The 19,560-nt window shown below is 37.3% G+C and overlaps 6 protein-coding genes across 6 annotated transcripts; 3 read left to right on the top strand and 3 right to left on the bottom strand.

The window, feature by feature from the left end:
* Nucleotides 1-671: 671 nt before the first annotated feature.
* BDF20DRAFT_905501 (uncharacterized protein) lies at nt 672-1,995 on the top strand (the record flags this gene model as incomplete). The annotated part of the gene is made up of 2 exons (XM_053083169.1): nt 672-1,409; nt 1,948-1,995. 2 exons carry the CDS (start codon nt 672-674, stop codon nt 1,993-1,995), a joined length of 786 nt encoding a protein of 261 aa, XP_052938568.1.
* A 1,929-nt stretch (nt 1,996-3,924) lies between these two features.
* BDF20DRAFT_861656 (uncharacterized protein) lies at nt 3,925-6,155 on the bottom strand. The gene is made up of 4 exons (XM_053080589.1): nt 5,835-6,155; nt 5,726-5,764; nt 5,539-5,600; nt 3,925-5,465 (listed from the first exon to the last, which is right to left on the bottom strand). Exons 1-4 carry the CDS (start codon nt 5,929-5,931, stop codon nt 4,059-4,061), a joined length of 1,605 nt encoding a protein of 534 aa, XP_052938567.1. The 5' UTR covers nt 5,932-6,155; the 3' UTR covers nt 3,925-4,058.
* Nucleotides 6,156-7,193: 1,038 nt separating this feature from the next.
* Nucleotides 7,194-8,244, bottom strand: BDF20DRAFT_911831 (putative methyltransferase-domain-containing protein; the record flags this gene model as incomplete). Its single annotated transcript, XM_053083882.1, has 2 exons — nt 7,194-7,929; nt 8,084-8,244. The coding sequence occupies 2 exons, from the start codon at nt 8,242-8,244 to the stop codon at nt 7,194-7,196; spliced, it is 897 nt and encodes a 298-aa protein (XP_052938566.1).
* A 2,061-nt stretch (nt 8,245-10,305) lies between these two features.
* Nucleotides 10,306-12,381, top strand: BDF20DRAFT_861652 (uncharacterized protein). Its single transcript, XM_053080588.1, has 2 exons — nt 10,306-11,039; nt 11,138-12,381. Exons 1-2 carry the CDS (start codon nt 10,399-10,401, stop codon nt 12,339-12,341), a joined length of 1,845 nt encoding a protein of 614 aa, XP_052938565.1. The 5' UTR covers nt 10,306-10,398; the 3' UTR covers nt 12,342-12,381.
* A 426-nt stretch (nt 12,382-12,807) lies between these two features.
* On the bottom strand, nt 12,808-14,258 carry BDF20DRAFT_911829 (carbon-nitrogen hydrolase; the record flags this gene model as incomplete). Its single annotated transcript, XM_053083881.1, has 3 exons — nt 12,808-13,296; nt 13,382-13,609; nt 13,725-14,258. The coding sequence occupies 3 exons, from the start codon at nt 14,256-14,258 to the stop codon at nt 12,808-12,810; spliced, it is 1,251 nt and encodes a 416-aa protein (XP_052938564.1).
* Nucleotides 14,259-18,728: 4,470 nt separating this feature from the next.
* BDF20DRAFT_793473 (uncharacterized protein) lies at nt 18,729-18,896 on the top strand (the record flags this gene model as incomplete). Its single annotated transcript, XM_053076231.1, has 1 exon — nt 18,729-18,896. A coding segment is annotated over one exon (168 nt), but the record flags the coding sequence as incomplete, so codon positions are not given.
* Nucleotides 18,897-19,560: the final 664 nt, after the last annotated feature.

Genomic DNA, 19,560 nt, shown 5'->3' with positions numbered 1-19,560 from the left:
CGAAGATGTCTGTTTGAGTAACCCCGAAGTGTACCAGCAAACATTTACAGCCTTCGTGGGCAAAAACTTTATCTAGCTCGCACTTCAATTTAGTATACAGTGTAAAAATGTAACTATATCATATATGTTGGTATCATTTATTTGTAGAAGATAGTTCTGCCTGCACTTATAATTGTCTGCTTCGGTTTAAATCTTGAATATTCATGAAAATCACCAAGGTTGAAGCCATTTTTTTTTATTCATATTAAGCCAGAAACCGTCGATTCGCAATAACACTCCAGTACCTGTATAAGTCAAGCTCTAAATGTTTGTTGTAATTCATGCAGAGAAAGCAATTGTTGTAAGAGAACTTTGACTTATCCTTTTCAAGTGAGAGTCCCGAAAAGTTGATCTAATACGACATTGGCTGGAATTTCTCAGCACTTGAAAAGGAAGATAGGAAGATCACATATCCATCATGTCCTTTTCTTAAACTACTTTCCTTCTAGGGCAATGGCTCTGACTTAGATTCTTTACTTTACATTCAACATTTCGCGATCGCTTAAATCTGAGAGAGCATACCGTAATCCCATCTATTCTACATACATTATACGTCATCACTATTATCCGCACATACATAAAATACTTATTCTATTAAGTACCCACGTTTAAATATACTTGGAAATTTCGTAATGAAAAAAAACTGGATAACTATTTACGATAACACACCAGAAGCAAGAGTTGTCTACGTATCAGAAAGCATAACAGATCACACAGGTTGGGAGCCAGAGGAGATCATAGGCCGAGAAGCCTACGATTTGTTTCACCCAGATGATCATAGTAACATCCGAAAGCTACATTTAGTCAATGTGTACAAAGAGAAGTTGTCTACATTGGTGTCTTATCGCTTGTTATGTAAAGACGGCTCAGCTCTTCCCATTGAAACGGTGCTCCATTACTGCCATAATGTGATAGTAACAGCCAATTACGAATACAACGAAGACTCGTTGGATCACAAAATACGAGTCAATTCAGTTAATGAAATGTGTGCCTGTCTTCCAGATGGTTCACTTCAATTATCAGGCGCATGGATCGAACATGAAGAGAAATTGAAAAACCCCTTGGATTCAAATATAATTTGGAAAGATCACCAAATCATTTTGAAGCAAGAGCGCCGGTTCTGTTTGATATTAAACAGATTTACTGAAGATTTAAACATTGTATTTGTTTCCGCTTTGGCGTGGGACTTGGTTTCGCTTGATACTCAACAGGCAATCGGTACATCTTTTTTCGATTATGTTCAAGATAAAGACTTAGCTATACTTCAAGCACAACTTGATTTAGCCAGGGAACACGATATGGTCGTACGCTTAAGGTTTGACTGGATCATTGATAAGCAAAAGGGTTATCTAGAGCCTGTGGAAAGTGTTGTAAGCGCCACAGACGATGGTCTGGTTTTGGTCATTCGTTTAGCAAATAGGGTGTATGTGCAAAAGTAAATACTCTGAAAGCACTTTAGTCACATTTACCTACCAATTATTCTTTTTTGTTTTATTTATATCCTGCTTTTATCAATTTTATATCAGTTAATTCCTCTAATTTTACCACCCATTATCATCATGTTAGAGTTACATTTGGCATGCAACTGACTCAATAGAATCAGGACCACTTTTTTTTTTTTTTTTTTTTTTTTTTTTTTTTTTTTTTTTTGTTATTGAAGACATCCATAATTTTCATGTTTTGTAATTAGGTTAATGTTTCGAATGCCTTGCGAACTTCTCTTATTTTGCAAACTTATTGTGACACAACAATAAGATTAAACTAGCATATGCTTGTTTTCGTCTCTTTAAAGTGTTTTCAAACGTCCGTCTTTGCCTTGCAGTGTACACACCAAAGATTTTTCATTTTCGCCGCATTATATCATACCAGGACTATAAACAAGTGATGCGGCGTTATTACTTTGTATAGACAAAAAAAGCCAATTTCGAAAGTGGCAATTCAGCAATTGACACCTGAATATAAAGTTTAGTTTGTTTGGTTTTTTTTCAATTCGAAGAACTTCCATAGAGTCTTATCTAATTTTTCGATCGTAAACCGAGGAGTGATTAACTAGCCTAATAAAAGTTACTAATAGAGCACTATACAATAGCTATCTAGAATCTTGGTAAGAACCGCGATTAAAAAAAAAAAAGACACTTACGATGGCGATTTTTGGATCTTAGCAATATACCATTATATTGGATTAGATTGTAATGCACTAATAAATGGTGCGGCGCCATCAGTAAGAGTGAGATGCCGTGCGTTATCCTGACGTGACTTCTTAAAGATGAAAACTAGCGCATATTCCACTCAAAATCCATCCGTTTCTTTAAAACTTTACTGAGATCAACACTGTTATAGAAAGGCACAGAAATGCCGTTTAAAATATTATAGACGCAGCCTCAAGGTAAGAAGGAACAAAATTGGATAGTGAAGCAAGTTGTAGAAAGAGTAGAATCGTACCTTCTACCCACTGAAGTTGAGGCTATTCTTACAGATGCCTCCTTAAGATGGTCAGAAATCACTTTGCACAGTATTGCTATAAAGTGACCAGTTAACCTTAGATTTGCAGCTTCCTCTATTTTAGCTCTCCAAAATTAGTGTCATATATGATATTGGTGAGAAACATGAATTTCATGACCGATCAGCATTGACCCTCAATTCGGTAAAGACTAAAGATAGAAGATATCCATTGATTAAGGTCAAATCACGCAATTCTACGATTTTTTGCATGTGGACCAAACTATTTGTCGTGTTTCCGTTTTCAATTCGAGCTTAAATCATGCTGATACTGCTCCTCTATCGGTTTTTTTCCTTGTGCAAGACTACTATTACAATCTTTTATTTCGGATCACTTTATTAAAATTTGTGCAATAGTATTTTGATCTAGCAATATAATACAAATCTTTCCAGTCCTGCGTGTTTATTAGTTAATACCAAGTCTTCAATTCTTTTGTATAATATCATGGCAGCTAACATTATGAAATGTGAGCTATTTTTGTACTTGTAATGCACAACTTTTCCTTTATTTCAAATAGCATTTGTATGCATAAACAGTGAGAAACCATAAATGCCTCAAAACATCGTTATCATTAATCTCACGTAGAGAGGTGTACAATAGTATGAATTTTCAGCAGCAGTATCTAATGGTTTGTTTTTTATTATATAACAACGCAAAAATACAGAAAGTGCGAAATAGTTCCAAGCTATATGTACCAGACAATCTTCTTAATAATGAATTTGTACCTTAAAACAAGTACATTGACTGTCCAAAAGAATCGTATTACGATAGTTTACCATTTTAACTACATTTAAATAGAGCTTGTTGTGCGTAACGTATTAAGGCTAACAGTATTGCTACTATCAACTCGATACTTCCAATCACATAAAGGACATCGGTTACTAGGCAGTCCTGTAAAGTACCAGTTACAGCAATAAAACTCTCTTCTCTGCATCGATCAAATCCCGTGGCATAGTATAAGGGATACTGACTTTTTGTTCTGACCGGGAAAAACCATAAGCGACTAGCAGATCTTTTGCTGGAAAAAGAACCCCATCACTTATTCCATCCAATCAGTACCGTGCTTATTCACGTTTTAATTAATCCGATTTTATTACAAGCTCCGTTAGATTCCCGTCGGGTTTTTTGTAAATGAGACAAGAAAATTAAAATTCAACTTATCAGATCCTCTGAATGTTTGTTCGTCATTTTTGATGGTAACTATGGTAACCAATAATAATTAAAAGCTCGATCTAAAACACGTTCAACTGCAAAGGTGATGAGTTATCAGATTGAAAATGAAGGAATTCCAAAACGGAAAGCAAAATTAGGTAAGCAAAAATTCAAAGGCAACAAAGTAGAGGAGCCGGTGTGTGAATAACAGAGGTTTTTTTTTTAAAAAAAATCAGGCGTATAAACAATTTGAATAAAATGTATTTCAAAATGCTGAATATAAATAAAAAAAGCGTATGAAGGAAAAGAAAATAGAGAAGTTGCCACAATAAATAAGAATAAAAAATACATAGTATAATAGTAAAGACTAAGGTGCGCGTGCAATGCACTCAATATATACATCTACTTCTCGATCTGATAAGACACGATTATCATCAATGTTAATCTGACGCCCCAGATCTTTACAAATTTGATCCATATTGATTATTGGACATTGGCTCTTCACCACTTGATTGATTTGGTATATGCTGCGGTGATTATGTGTTCCCTTCGCCCGATGAAGTAGCTGAATAATTCTTTCTCGGCATAACTTTCGTTTTGCACTAAAACCACCAGAAGCGTCGTCACTGATTTCGCTACTGTTAATACTACTGATGTCAAATTGGTTAGGCTGATCCATTGTATTCAGTTGCTCGGCCAAAAATGGTTCATAATGCTCTAAATTATAAGAGTAAGGATTTGACGTTTTGCTGTCTAGACCGAATAGATCGACAAAAGGCTCACCAAATAGAGAGGCTTGCTGCTGCAGCATCATGGCTGTAGTTGCAGTTTCTGGAGACAGACCTTTGGTAGCTGTATTAGGTACATTCAATTGAGACATGAGAGGGGATACGATCAAATCTGATGCAGTTGTTGTGGCATAAAAAGGATCTGTTGTGCTGAAACCACCAAAATCATTTCTTATATCAGAGAACGCGTTATTAGTTGAAGAGTTGATTGATGTTGTGTTAATGTTCACTGGTATACTATCGTTGCTAGGCATATTAATAGAGCCTTCTACGGCTATGTTGTTGTCCGCTGCCAGAGTTATGGGCGTCGTGCTTTCTCCATTATCTTCATTTCCACCCAAGTAGTCAGATAGTTCGTCGGTTTCGTCGTAATTGTTATAAGGAGAGGAGTAGCCACAGTAACTGTTGCAATCAGGAGAAGGCATTGTCAGAGGAGCTTCAACTTCTTCGTTGTTCCACATAAACGGTGACGAACCGGAAAGAGGCGAGCTAAAACTATCTATTTGCTCTATTTCAGGTGTAGAATCAGTACTTAAGGACACGCTGGACGTTGGGACCTCTTCCTGCTCAAGGATAGGCGATTTTGTGCTTTGGTCTTGAAGGACTTCTTCTCGATCACTGAGAGAGGATAAAGTGATAGCATCATCGTCAAGATCAAGAGGGAGCATATCAACTTCATCATCGGCTTTAGTGCATACATTGTTTGCTAAAGCAGGAGAAGTCAGCAATGAGGATGCCACAGGTCCATTGACGCTATAACGAGCTGCTTCTTTCAAACATTCGTTTTCCTCCTTGAGCTTTGCATTTTCTTGTCTTAGAAGGGCATTTTCTTGTGCTAGCTCCTTCTCACGTTTCTCTTTGGCAGCTTTCAATTCAGCAATCTGTTGCTGGAGCTCATTTACAAACTGCTCCTTTCGCTCCCTGAATGCTCTTTGGGCAGCTCGATTCTGTGCCTTTCTTTTCAATTTAGGGTCTTTTGGTAATTCCTACGGGAGTTTTGTGTTAGTTTATACGACATTGTTAATAATAACACGGGTTTATTCAAGAAGTAATACTTACATCAAGGTTTTCCATGGGCTTGCGTCCTGGTTTCTTCGGTTTCTTAACACTACCGTTTACCACTACCCCATTGATTAAATTTCAAAATTAGACAACTGTAACACAAGAAATCAAAAGTGAAGGATTCAAAGACCGATGCGGGGCTCATCGGCCGTGCCTTTTTTGTGAAACTCTTTGCAATCTTTACCTGTATTGCTTCTAGATGACGTTGATGCTGTTGATTTAGCTATTAAGAATGTGGATATGAGTATCCAATTTTGCCAGACATACATAAATAGTGCTCGGATGAAGCGTACCCTTTTTCGTGCTACGTCTTCTACGGCTTGGTGAATAAGAATCGCTGTTCCAAAGCGAGTCGTCTGAACTATGATCGTCTGCATATCGTGTAGGCATTTTTTATCAGATGCGAATGATTAGAGTCGATCTCTAATAGGAAAATCGATGTGTTCAAAGCTAGTTTAAGGAATATGAAAGTAGAATGTGCTTTATATGTATAGAAATGTTCAATGGATACAATTCCTTTTGTTAGAACAGCGAAAAAAAGAAATGAAAATCTGATATATCCAATGAACTTTTATTTATATTTTTTTTTTGTTATCATTTTTTTTTTTTTTTTTCCTCCTCTATTCTGCTTCACTGAGTTGAATTATCGGTTTAAGGCATGGAAGAAACACAATGTTCCTTAATTATACACGGAGAAATTTCATGACAAGATCAGGCCGCCTACTAGCCATTTAAAAACGGTTCTGAAAAAAAACCATGTCAGGAACAGCCTACAGCAAAATTCTGATTCGGGTGATGAAAGCGTCTGTCCTAAGTATACTTTTGCACAAAAAAACAATATACTGAGGTCATACGAACGCATAGGATTATTGATAATTGTAAGCGGGAAAAAGAAGACAGAAAATGATTGAAGCCAAGAAACGTAAATACGAAGAAAAGCAAAGATAATAGGTGAGTCAGTACGGTTTTTTAAACAGTATGAATCGTTAAAGGTTAGTTCAGAGCCGCACAACGTTATAGAATGCTTAGAGCCAAGAGATAAGAAGATTTTACAGTTTGAGGAAATAATGGCGGGGCGGTTAAACGTTAAAATACCCCTCTCAGAATCCAACTGTATGTAATGTTTAGCATGTGCAAGCTGTAGCAAAAGATTTACTAGTGTACAAAAAAGAAAGCAAGAGCTCGCTATGGTGTTTACGAAGCTTTAGCAATATATCGTACATCATGAGAGACGGTACAGGAACACATTTCGCAATTAAGCAGCCAAATAAATAGTGTGTTTGCACTTTATACATGTTGTTGAAAAGAAAATCTGATAACGCTATTCTTAAAATTAAATCAACGTCAACTTTTGAATGGATATCCTTCTATTAAGCTGGAATTTTTCAGAACTTTATGGGTTATAAACCTTGAGTTTAAACACAATGGGAGAAACAAGAAGGTATATTATTATTCACAAGTTGCACACGGATAAATACGTGTCTCTCCTTTTTATATTAAGGGAATTGTTATTCCTACACAATTTGATGTTGAACGCCTTATTGTCGGTACTTACTTATCATCCATCGAAATAAGCATACTTTTACACTTACCTTTCTTCCAGCCTTGTTAAAGCATACCGTCTCTTTCTAAACTATTGAATTCATATGTTATCATAGCCCCATTGAACAAAACAGTAATGTTGTGAATGTATCATCAGCTGCTTTCACTTGATTATTCGGCCTCTTTTTACCGACAAAGACAAATAGCTGCTCCTCTGCGCCCAGAAATTCGCCCAACTCTTCCTTTTGAATTTTTTTAGTCACTTTTTTGCCCGCCTCTTCCACTTCGACTGTTTCTTCCAACAAGTCCACCTTGCGTACGGGCTCATATTCAAAAAACCTGCCGAAATAATCTTGCCAAAATCCAACTTCCTTCTCCAAAGATCGGCATTTGTAACCAATCACTACTTTGGTTTGAGCATCACACACTGTAATCAATGTATCTATTAGGATGCCAAACAGCTCTGGAAAATAGACGCAATCGCTGACTACCACTAAATCAAATGATCCGCCTGCTTTATCAAGCAATCGTTTCGCGTCGGCCTTATTACCCCAATGGAGACGGTCCACAAAAATATCTGCTGCTGCTGTTTCTTTCTTTTCAGATGAATGATCCGAGTAATGAAGCAGTACATTGTCATTGATCAGTGGGACAACCTGTTCTAAATCGGTGATATAGACTTGAGCAGGCCTTTTTAACTGCGACGCCAACGCAATACCTACATATCCTGTCCCTGCGCCCAACTCTAGTACCTTAAATGGTTTACTGTCATCAGAACTGTGCTCATTATTATGGTTACGATAATAGGCTTCAGGAATCGGGTTTTTAGGTTCGACTTTGATTTGACTATCGAAAGAAAATAACGCTTGCAGTGTATAGGCACTTTCCCCATGCGTTACAAAGAAAAAATAAGTGTTAATTCTCTACTTTGAGAATGGTTTGCGTTTTTCTCACTGCAGTACATGAAGTGCTAGTGTTGAAGCTGTCGGAGCATATCTACCTTTGCCATATTTTCCCTGCTAATCCGAATTTGCCAATATCTTGCTTTAACTCAAGTGAGTTTGTTTGCAAATGTTCAGGGGCACCACTGGATTCACTAACATTAAGCCCTTCAGGTAAATTGCCTATCTCAAAGTCAAGCTCATCTTCTTTCGTTGGCATTTCGTTTGCCACAACAAGATCATCAATGAGGAAGAAGTGGGCAAGTTGTTAAATAAAAATATTTTAGCCATTCAACAAAACTTTTTGTCGGAGTTTATAGCCGAAGTGGATGGTTTGTATGTACTTCATATTGAGTAGGTACTATCCATCTCCTGGTGGATATTGCTTTGTCCTTCTTATTCTAACAACTAATGCAATAAAATAAACGAAAAACCAGCTAAAGCTATATAATTCTGAATGGTACAACTAATTGAAATGCGAGGAATTATACAACTGAAGTAGTTGTGCGCTGTCCTGACATCAGCTCCATAAAGCGAAGGTTATCACATTATACCATAGCCAACCGTTTTCCAAAACACTGTCAGCCGTTTAAGGAACATTGAAGCAGCATTCGAATAAATAATAACTTCGAAATAGGCAGACATGAACATTATAACAAGCTGCAGAAAGTAACCTTGTTGGAATGGTTGCTCTGACACTTTGTTGTGGATTTTGCAATAGAAAGGTAATGTATCCATAGGACATAACCTCACACCGTACATCTATGGTACCAGAATCTAACCGAACTGGTATGACATCTTCAGTACACTACTTAATGCACGTGTAGCCAGTAATCAATACCAAAGTTCTTCTATGTAAGCCTTCATAGCATGTTAATAGCACATAAAAATGCTTAGTTTTGAATTCCATTACAATGCTCTCAAGAGAAACTTGCCCTTACAAATTGTCTTTGGTGGTAGCTTGTGTGGTTCTGTTGCAATTTTTATCTATGATGCTGACGTTTGTTATTCCAAACAGGTTTTGTCGCCTTCGTTCTTTTATTTTTACTCAGTATCCTTTGCTTTTTCAACATTAGCTGCTCTTCTATTCTTTTTCAATAACACCTTTACTCTATTGCTCTGAGGGCATAAAATGACCAGTACCAATAAATAAATCCGCATACATACTGATGTATTCCTGTTTATCCTGAATATCGGTAACATAATACCCCCGCCCTGTCTCCGCTTCCTTCTATTTTTGCACTCTCTTGCTTCATTGTGCGTATCTCTGAATATATTCCCACTCTCAATTGTTATATTTGAGTACTTTATCGTAGATTCAACTCACGTCTTAAATAGCAATACAATCTAATTGTTGAATCCCATTAGATTCCTTAAGAGTGGTCCCAAGGGTTTATGTTACAATAATTGTTAACTTCTTGTAAATAAATCAATGGTCACCATTTACTTCGATCGATTACAGTATCAATGTACTGCCCTTTGATACCAACAGATTATAAGCGGCTTCTAAGAAGACCTTTCTGCTTCCCTCAAATCATCGTAAAAATTCGACCCTTCTGTGGTAGCCCATTCCACAACCCATGCAGTTTCACTTGCAAAAAATAGGAGGCTGTCCTCATGTAAGGAGGTAGTAACAACGTTTCTTGTTTATTTCAAATAAGCATTTTAAAATGTTTGTTTCCTCCCACCCCCACATTACACGGAACACTGATTTAGTAATCTATTCTTTTTCTTCAGCAACTTTTCATTCATCATAGTAGCTCTTGTTCGCATAGAGCAGTACTTCCATCTTAAAGAAAGGCATATCGTGATAATTAGAATATTATTAGCCTATCATACGGAATAACAGAATTAGTATTTCCAAAAGGATCGTGCTCTAGATGTTACTGATCTGCCCACTTAAAAATTCAACTCCACATCACTACAGATTACTGCATCATGCTGTGTAGAAAAATGTAGTCAATATTGAGACAACTTGTGCTTCGTCTCATTATATAATACTGATAGCAGCTCTCTATGCTATACGGCACATAATAGTCTACATACAAATTAGGACCCCAGCCTTTCTCACTCTCTTTCTTTACGTAAGGAAGAGTTTATATTATAGTAAGTTAACGCTGCCTTCCCTCCTATCTGCCCAATGTCAACAATTATGCATGCAAGAATGATTTAGCCTCTCCCTATTCATGCATCATTGGGCATTCGATTGCCTGCCCATATATAAACCTACCTCGTCGTTTTTTCTTTCTGCTTCCCTTTTGTTGCTCACTTGATCTTCAACCTTTTTTCATTTCTTTTTCGCATCCATTTTTTTCTCCCTAAAGAGCTTTCATTACCTACCGCAAAGAGATTTTTTCTTTCTCAAAAAGGGCTTATGATGAGATTCTCAATCAAAAAGTATATAAAAAAGGCAACAGCATCAGCAATAAGTAGCAGTGATAGTAGCAAAAACAAAAAAGAGAAGAACGGCCATAGTACATTTACTTCATCGTCTTCAGAAGAGTCAGTTGTATTACAGCAGCAACAGGAGCAAAAGCCAGCATCGGTAGACAACAAGTCTTTGTTACAGCTACATTTGCCGAATGACTTTGCTCGCCCTTTCGACGTACCTGAACTGCATGGAGACTATATAAATGAGAGGATTAGTGTTTTGACTACAGCAACCACAACTACTACTAGCGCAACATCGCCTACTTGCTCTCAAATATCTTCTGCTTCCTTTTTTGATGCAAATGAAGATCTTGAAGAAGACAGTTACAATTATAATAATAGACATTCAGTAGAACAGCGCTGTCTTATAGTGGATGACCTAGGAGTAGCAGAAAATACCGTTCGTAATAATGGCGACAGCAACAGAAACGGCCCTGCAGCGCTTTGTCTAGAGAAACGGCATTACTCTATAGATGACCAACATTCTCTTTCTATAGCTGGCAGAAAGTCAGATGAAAGTCCATTTAGTAACGTCATACCAACATCGGGCTCCGTAGATACCGAAGCATCATTCAATAAGTTATTGTAAGTGTATGCTAACTTCTTGATCTACACCCAATGGATTCATTTGCTGATTCTGAAAATGTTCCCGTTATTACCATCTCTTTAATGCATTGCAACAGTGAATGTAACGAGAAAAACGACGATTTATCGTCCAGTAAGAAAATTGATAAAGAACAACGTAGCAAAGGCAATGATGTAGCCTCAATTGTTAGTAGCTGCAGTACCAATATTACAGACATTATCCAAAATACCGTTATTAATGATGATGATCAGAGTATCACGAATCTTTTGGCCGAGTCGGTTTGGGATATTGACGATATAAGCTTCAACACAGAAGATGAAGAGTACATCAAGTCAAAAGATGAAGAACATGATAAACAGCCGGATAACACAGCAGACGTAGTTGATCTGCTTAGTGTGCAGAACAAAGTTTCCGCAAAAGTTACAGAACAAGCTTCAAATGAGAGTAATTGCAGTGCCTCAGTAATATACAGAAACAATGAAGAAGCTATGATTAATTTTGGTGAGCGTGCACAAGACAAAGAAAATACGGATACAGCTACCAACATGAATGGGCATGAGGACAACGAAGCAGAAGTAGTCGACGAAATTGATATAGCAAGCTTGACACTTACTGAAAGCAAGTCTTTTGTCGCAGAAATCGAAAACTCATCCCGCTGTCAATGGGCTAAAGATGGGCTTGCCATTGTTAGACAGCAAGATTCTCAAACAATTGTTGACCCTACGCTATCTATTCAAAACGAAGAGAAAAAGCGCATGGCAAGCTTCATTCCAAGAAGATTACCTACCAACAAGATATCCAAATCACTAAAGGTAGAAGATGGCCAAGTAACGACAGCTTCATTAACTGAGAAGCCACAAAGAAGCTATATTCCAGTATTGGCTACCAAGCAGCCTTACAAACGACGAGGCTCCACTATTACAGCAATTGACAGAATAGGGAATAATAGCCTTTCTACTACTTCTTCTACGGATTCAACCATATCAACTGGTCTTTCCTCGTCCTTATCCAGTTTGTCTCTAACCTCAAACATAAGCCTTGGCAGTGCTAACTTCGTGAAAACTTCTGAAGTAACAGTGGTTTCTTCTCAGAAAAAGCGTCCGACTTCCATTTCTTTAATCCCAAAGTATAACAACTGCTATCCAAGCAACAAGCAACAGATAACTGTTGCTATTAGCCTATCCTCTGGTAGTATTACGGAAACAGCAACAGCAACAAATACTGGTGACCCTGGTAGTAGTATTGCTCGGAGTAGTAACAGCAAAATACCTAGGAGAAGAGTGTCCGTTGGTCTTTTATAAAATTAACTGGCTCATGACTCTCAAAATAATGTAACTGAACTTTTAATTGTTTTTTTTTTTTTTTTTTTTGCTTTTTTTTGTACATACATATTTGTCTCTGACAGTTTTTTTCTTTTAAAGAGATATGTACATTCTTTTTAAGCTTCTTTTGTCAATACGGCATGGCTTTTTACCCACCCCATCCCTCTTTTCCTTCTCAGTTACATTTATTTCTCATATTCCCTAACGGTTTTTTATCTCCAAATACAAAATATAGGAGTAAAACAAGAAAATAAAAGTTACATCCTTAACTATATTTTATTGCAATTATTTTCAATAGCCAAAATTCATCGTAATCTCTTTATGCCTTTGATCAAGTTCTGGAAGAATTTTTTAATCCTGCTTTTCTAATGTTTGAACTACAGTACCATTAGTATTGTTATATGTATGATACGATTCATCAGCTCGACCATCTCCGTTTCTGCCTTTAGTCACTCTCAAACACTATTCCTGCGATTATTTTATTTTTCTTACGTTTAAGTGTTAGTACGTAGACTAAAGTGGAAACGCTCATTATTAGACAAAGATAACCGAATGTGTCGCCAAATAACCCGTACATAGTGGGTACTCTTGTCTGTACAGGCAGATAAAACAGGTACTTTTGTACATTCAACGAAGCCACCTTTTGGGTAAATATTCCATCTAAGGTGGGTTCAAAAATACCAGATACACCTTGAGACACGCAGCGGAAAAGAGTGAACCCATTCTCAACTGCTCTAAGAATATTTCCTTGTTGGTGATACGTCCCAATTGGACCCCATGTCCAACTAGGCTGTATCATAACGTCCACATGGTGAGTACTGGCTTGAGAGATAAAGTGAGGAAAGTTGTAATCGAAACAAATGCCTCCACCAATTCGGCCAAACTCTTGAGTATCTACATATTGTAATACTTCAAGGCCTGCTGGTTGTGATTCCTGGGAAAGAAGAAGGAATCAATTTATAAGTCATCAATATTCGTATGAGATGAAGATATAAATCAGAAAAGAAAAAGCAACTTACGACACCGGGTACTGGGTGAGCTTTATTATAATCGATGCCAATGATACCTTCCTTAGTAATCAAGACTAATTTGTTTTGGCCAACTGGTTGTTCTTTGGCATATGTAATACCTAAGTATACTTGATGCTGTTTTGCAAATTCTTTGGCTTTTTGAATAAGTTTAACTTCTTCCTCAGTGTCAGTTACTGATGTCGTTAACTCGGACCAAACGATCAATTTAGCTCCAGACTACAAGAGATTCAAAGAATTAATTACAAGGTTCTGCTTATATAACCATTTTGCATTATAAGTGAAAATGAAACTGGGGTTTCTTGGTTTTTTCTGTCGCTTTATAAAAATGTACCTCGGCTAGACTGGCTGATTTTTTGAACCAAATATCCTGCTGCAGCTGCAGTTTGGGGTAATCGGTGCCAGGTCCAACAACACATCCGACAGGCACTGTTTTTGGCACATATTGAGGATAGTTTACTTGAAAGAAAGACCCCTTACGTATATTAATAGAAATACCGCCATAAGTAAGAACACAGCTCAAGATGAAACAATAGATCATTATGGGCAATAGCCAATGCTTTATTTCTACAGCTCTTAGTGCTGTTGCGTTAGCGGTTTGTCCTGCTTCTTCTTCTTCTTCATTATCAACATTTGAAAGTAAAGGTCGCGTTGTATTGCATACTGTCGTGTGATGTTGATATATGCCCACCATTAGTTCATAAGTACAGGTTCCAAATAAGGCCATCAAAAAATCAATCAAAGACCGGCCTCCAACCGACACAATTTGAGCAAAAGTTGGCCAGGTAACAATGGAAGTAGAGAATGCAGGATAATCTCCAAGAGGCCCAAACCGTGCCATAAGGCACCATAAGCCAGTCCAAAGCATTGGAAAGAGTGCAATGCGAAGAACCGCTTGAAAATGACGGGGATGGTGATGACAACAGCCCCTCTTGTTCCTTCCGTTATCATAATTGCCCCGATGACCATTCCTGATGATTGATTTCTGTAGTACACATTTATCTGCTAATAAAACAGGTACTAAAAGAAATAGATGGACAGTAAACGCGATCACGAGCACAAACCACGCCAGGGAAAAGCGTTCTTGATCAGTGTCGATATTGGTGCTAAAGCTACCCAAATAACTGAAACTGAAACAAAGACTACTCGTAAGATAGACAAAAAGAATCTTTTTGTAGCTATTTTCAGGATTATGACGAGTATAAATTAGGATACACGGGAAGTAAAGCCAAGAGAAGAGAGGTATAGCATTATAACCAGATCCAAATAAACTATATAGTACAAATTGTAGTAGTAGGATACTTATATAAGTAAAGTATAGTATTTATATTCCTGGTATCTTACGTAAAAATAGCAATAAGTAGTAACAATCCGTGTTGTTGAACGGAGACCTTCAGATTCTCATTCATCCTTTTTTTCTGCGTAAAACAATTTTCAGAATGAATAGGTTCGAATAAGAAATGATGTATGAAAGATAATGGGTAGGATAGCAGAAAGAGAGAGAGAAAAATAAAAAAAAAAGCTCCACGACGGTACATCATCACGTGGAATGAAGTTTGGTTAATAATTTCCAGGCATTGATTTCCTTCCGTGTTTGTAGGTTGTGCAAATTAAACCTCCAGATCCAAGATTGACCAGTTTCGTACAACTTGTAGCACTGATTTAACGTTTTGCGAAGACAATAAATAAAGGATAAAGATCAATGCATGCTTTTCGAGGAGTACATTCGTGGAAACTTCAAGCTGTGCTTTTCAATGAATAAACCGCACCATCAAGACACGCAGTTACGATTAGCATAAGACTGTCACAGCAGCGCTATGTTGTGAATTTACAGTTAACAGTACGATTCTAGTATGTTTGTTGAAACAACAAGAGCTTTGCTAAACATTTTGCGTGTCTGCCTTTGCTTTTAATATCCACAACGAGCAAGCGCTCACTCATCCTATTGTATCTAATTGCATCCCACGGCAGAATGGGAGAGGTAGAGGTAAGGGCAAGGATTGAGAGTGGAATTTTTTTCCAGTGGAGAAAGTGACTTTTTCTAAGAAAACTGCAAAAAAAAAAGTTGGTTAATAATCAAATCATTAAACAATTTCTTTTAGCTTCATCGTATAATTTTACCGAACCTAGACAAGCCAGCATATTGTATATTAGAAGAAGAGAACTATTAAGAAAATTGAGCTATATAGCTAGCATGGCAAGTAACAGTTTATTGCTGAATAAGCTGGTATAGCTATGCTTTTTCACGCCAGCTGTCACTCATTCTATGAGACATAGACAAATGGAAAAACATGTCACTCTACGCGTTGAAAGTTGACGCTTCCCGCATTAAAAGTTGATGCGGGCCTTGCTTTCGGATCATTGTAATATTATATTTCCAGTAACGAATGCTTAAAATAAGAGTAGTTTACATTTTTTTTGGACAAGCTTTTCACAAATTTTATGAAATCTGAAATGTCTTCTTCATCAGCAACCACCCCAATCTATTAAGTCAACAGTTTCTATAACGCTCTAATTTTCACGCATTTTACACTTGTTTGTAATCTAATTGATGGATATATTATACCTAATACTACCAGGGACGAGCCAATGAACAAAAATCAGTTTAATTTTTTGATACTCGAGGACGATCGAGAACAGGAATCGTAAAAGCGAATCATTTGCAATATTGCTATCTACAGACATTTTTCATTCTCTGAAGACGAAAATAAAGTGGACAACGTCGCAATGCATTACAATTTATCGGCGTGATTGCTGGCCACTTAAATTGAAAGTTGAAAATTATCAGTCGTTGTGTATTTAAAGTAACAGGTTCCTAGTGCTTGAAGTCAAAAACAAATATTTTTGAGGTTAATGGCAGGAAGGTGTACAGAGACCGGATGATCTTTTTGCTTTCTTATATATATCAGCAATTGACCGCTATGCAAGTCTTTAACAATATGACTTCTGCCAAAGTATGATTGGATTCTTATCAAGGGAAGCAACGTGCCCAGCAGGAAATGTATAATATACTACTCAACGGCAAGGAGAAGCGCAGCAAGGCAAGAAGAAATAAGAACGCGGACAAGCAAACGAAAAAAAAAGTCTACGATTGAACAAGAAAGGCTAAAAGGAACACAGTGCATTAAATTGTATCATAGGTGTAAATCATAGGCAATACATCATCATTAAGTCGGTTGCATGGGCATATCGTACATGACCCTTTAGCAACAGCAGACGTTTCCACACGTGTCTGTCGTTCCCACACGTAACTACATTAGTGTATCTCAACTACTGTTATGGTTCTGGTCTAACTTTATCCTTACCTTAACTCCTGACGCGACTAGCTTTACAGAAACCTCACTTACACATTTGTCTACCGAACAGTAACTTGATGTACACTATCCTTACATAGTTTCCTTCCATAGAACTTTATACTTACAAAGTGAGAGCTATTGAAAGGGCGAATTCTTAGAAGGGATCAAACTAATCTGTCTCAGTTTATAATTTTCTGTTTGAAAGATCTGCTCGCCTGATCCAAGTCAGAGCGAGCGCTTTAAACTTTTCAAGAATTAGCTTTTAAAATGCCGTTTTAAAATGCAGAAGAACAAAATTTGTAATCTGGATTTCACTTTTTTTTTTTTTTTTTGTTTTTTGGATAAAAGTTTAAAAACATCAAAAAAAAAACAACTTAAAAAAAAGGAGGCTAAACCGATCAGGGACAGGGGCGTGCCGAAGGAGTAATGCCAAGCTAGAACTGGACAGATATAGTCTGTATGTCCATGATATAGAAGGACTTCTTCTCAACTGTTTAAGAAATGTTCTGTACTACAAGGAAAGCTTATTAAAGGATTATGAGATCAACAAATTGCAATCGCTGATGGATTTCTGTAATATGGTTTAACCGTGGCTAATTGCAGATCAAGGAAATGGTATTTTTAGAAGTCCTGTAAAGAGGTGGAATGCATATCAAAAATTAGCAGAGTTTCTAGTTCTTATGCAATAATAAACAATAGCGTATTTTACAGAAAAGGATTTGCCTAGTAGGCTATTTTAGGCGAGCAAAGGATCTTCCGCACTCCTGACCTGACCAACACGAGATGGCATACAAAAAAGGTTAGACGTAGTTTGGGAAATGCGGCCCCAGGGTTGTTCATCAATTAGAAAACGTTTTGATTATTCGTTTTGTTATACTTTTTTTTGTTTCACTTTATAAATGGGAAAGACGATCGTCTCTTGCTTTCTTTAGGTCCCTTTTCTTTCGTCTTTCTCTTACTATCCACTTTTCGGTTTTTTATTCTTTTTTCCTGTCTTGATTTTTTTTAAGAAGGCCACAAACTCTCCATTTCTTTTCTTCAATTCTTCTTTTTCTATCATTATATCGATCTTTTCTCCATTCCTTATTATGCAATCAGATCACCAACGCTATCATCAGCAGTCTTTACCTTCAATTCAAACAATCTTTGAAGGCATATCCATAAGCGAAGAAAAACAATCATCCATTGGATGTAGAAGGCATGCTTTTGAGCTCGTCAATTTCCAACCTGTAGGTCCTGTTGAACCAAATATAGACGCTGACCTCACCAGCAAAAATGAGATTATGACCACTCCTGCAGATAGGGATAGTGCGACTACAGCCAGCCACATTAGCAACAGCTTTATAACTCATTATACGCATCCAACGTCACTTCATTATTACCAGCGTAGCCTTTCTCCGCGTCGGTCTCCACGTAACCTTCATTCACGTTCCTTTTCAGATTATACCCACCCTTATCCTACTTTTTCTCCACCACACCATTCCTCTAGCAGATTGGCCCCCCTTCATCCACAGCAGCAACAAACCAACAACAATACATTTCATCGCCGCGCCATCTCTACAACTACATTGGATTTAAAGCTTCAACCTATTCTAAAGCAGCCTGTAGATTGCTCTCATGGCACAGCTAATCCTACCCTTCCCTCTCTGTACGCATCTTCTTCCACTACCACAAATGCTCACTCTGCCCCTCAAAGCCCTTCATCTGTCACAACCCATCAAGACTATCTTGCTGATGCTTACCAGCAGCCTTTGAGTGACAATCCTAAACTTGATCATCATCATCATCATCATCATCATCATCATCAGCAGCAGCAGCAGCAGCAGCATCAACAGCATCATCAACAGCAACAGCAGTCTTATCCTGTTGCTGCTGCTACTGCTACTGCAACTTCGTTTCCTTTCAAAAAAATAGAACCAAAACCCTTGAGCGAATGTCAAGATCCAGTTATTGTTACAGCAGAAAGTACGGGTAATAATATCACTTCTGTTTTTAATCTATCGACAAGGAAAAAGAAAGACAGCGATATCAATTTAAGCAGTAATAACAACAAGTACAAATGCCCCTATTGCTTGAAAGGGTTTAGCCGACCTTCATCGGTTCGTATCCATATTTATTCTCATACCGGTGAGAGGCCCTTTGAATGCCCATACGATGGTTGTTTTCGAAAATTCAGTGTGCAAAGTAATATGAGGCGGCATATGAAGATTCACAGTTCATCTGTAAGCAACAATAGCAATGGTAACAGCAACAATAGGCGCAATAATGCTAAGCTCAAACAATATCAGCAGCCGGTAAAGAATGTGACTAAAGAGAAAGAGGAAGAGGAAGAAGAAACATACTCGAACACTACTTTTTCGATTGTACGTCATGATGCTGGTCATCGCTATTCATCTAAGTACTCGAAACCATCATTACCATCTATATCGCAAATCACAATCGACTCTCTGTCACCCTTGAGTTGATGAATAGTGTGATAAACGATTGCAAATTATCCTTGTCCTCAAAATCTAATTATAGAATTGATACAACTATTTATTTTACAAAAGAAAAAAAAAGTATTACAAATGTTACTACACTTACTTCATTAACCCATGTATACCACAATTTTTTTTCTCTACTTTGTATTGTTCAACTTGAAATGCTGTGCATACGTAATAAAACCTTTTGCTTCTACTGGCCTACTAATGTTTTCTATGAGTATTTACTGCGCTTGCAAGTATTTATTAGAAATGAGGCAAGATATTCATTTTTCTTTTCTCAGAAAATATATCGGGGACGGTTGCAGTTACACGGCAAACAAGGACTAGTGTTTTTGTATGTCAAATACCCATGAGGAGATTGTATGGTATACTCATCATCGAGAAAGAACTG

Source organism: Mycotypha africana, assembly GCF_025528875.1.
Source record: "Mycotypha africana strain NRRL 2978 chromosome Unknown BDF20scaffold_3, whole genome shotgun sequence".
Taxonomy (NCBI): domain Eukaryota; kingdom Fungi; phylum Mucoromycota; class Mucoromycetes; order Mucorales; family Mycotyphaceae; genus Mycotypha; species Mycotypha africana.
The sequence above is the reverse complement of the archived record's forward strand: the minus strand, read 5'-3'. Positions and strand labels throughout refer to the sequence as shown.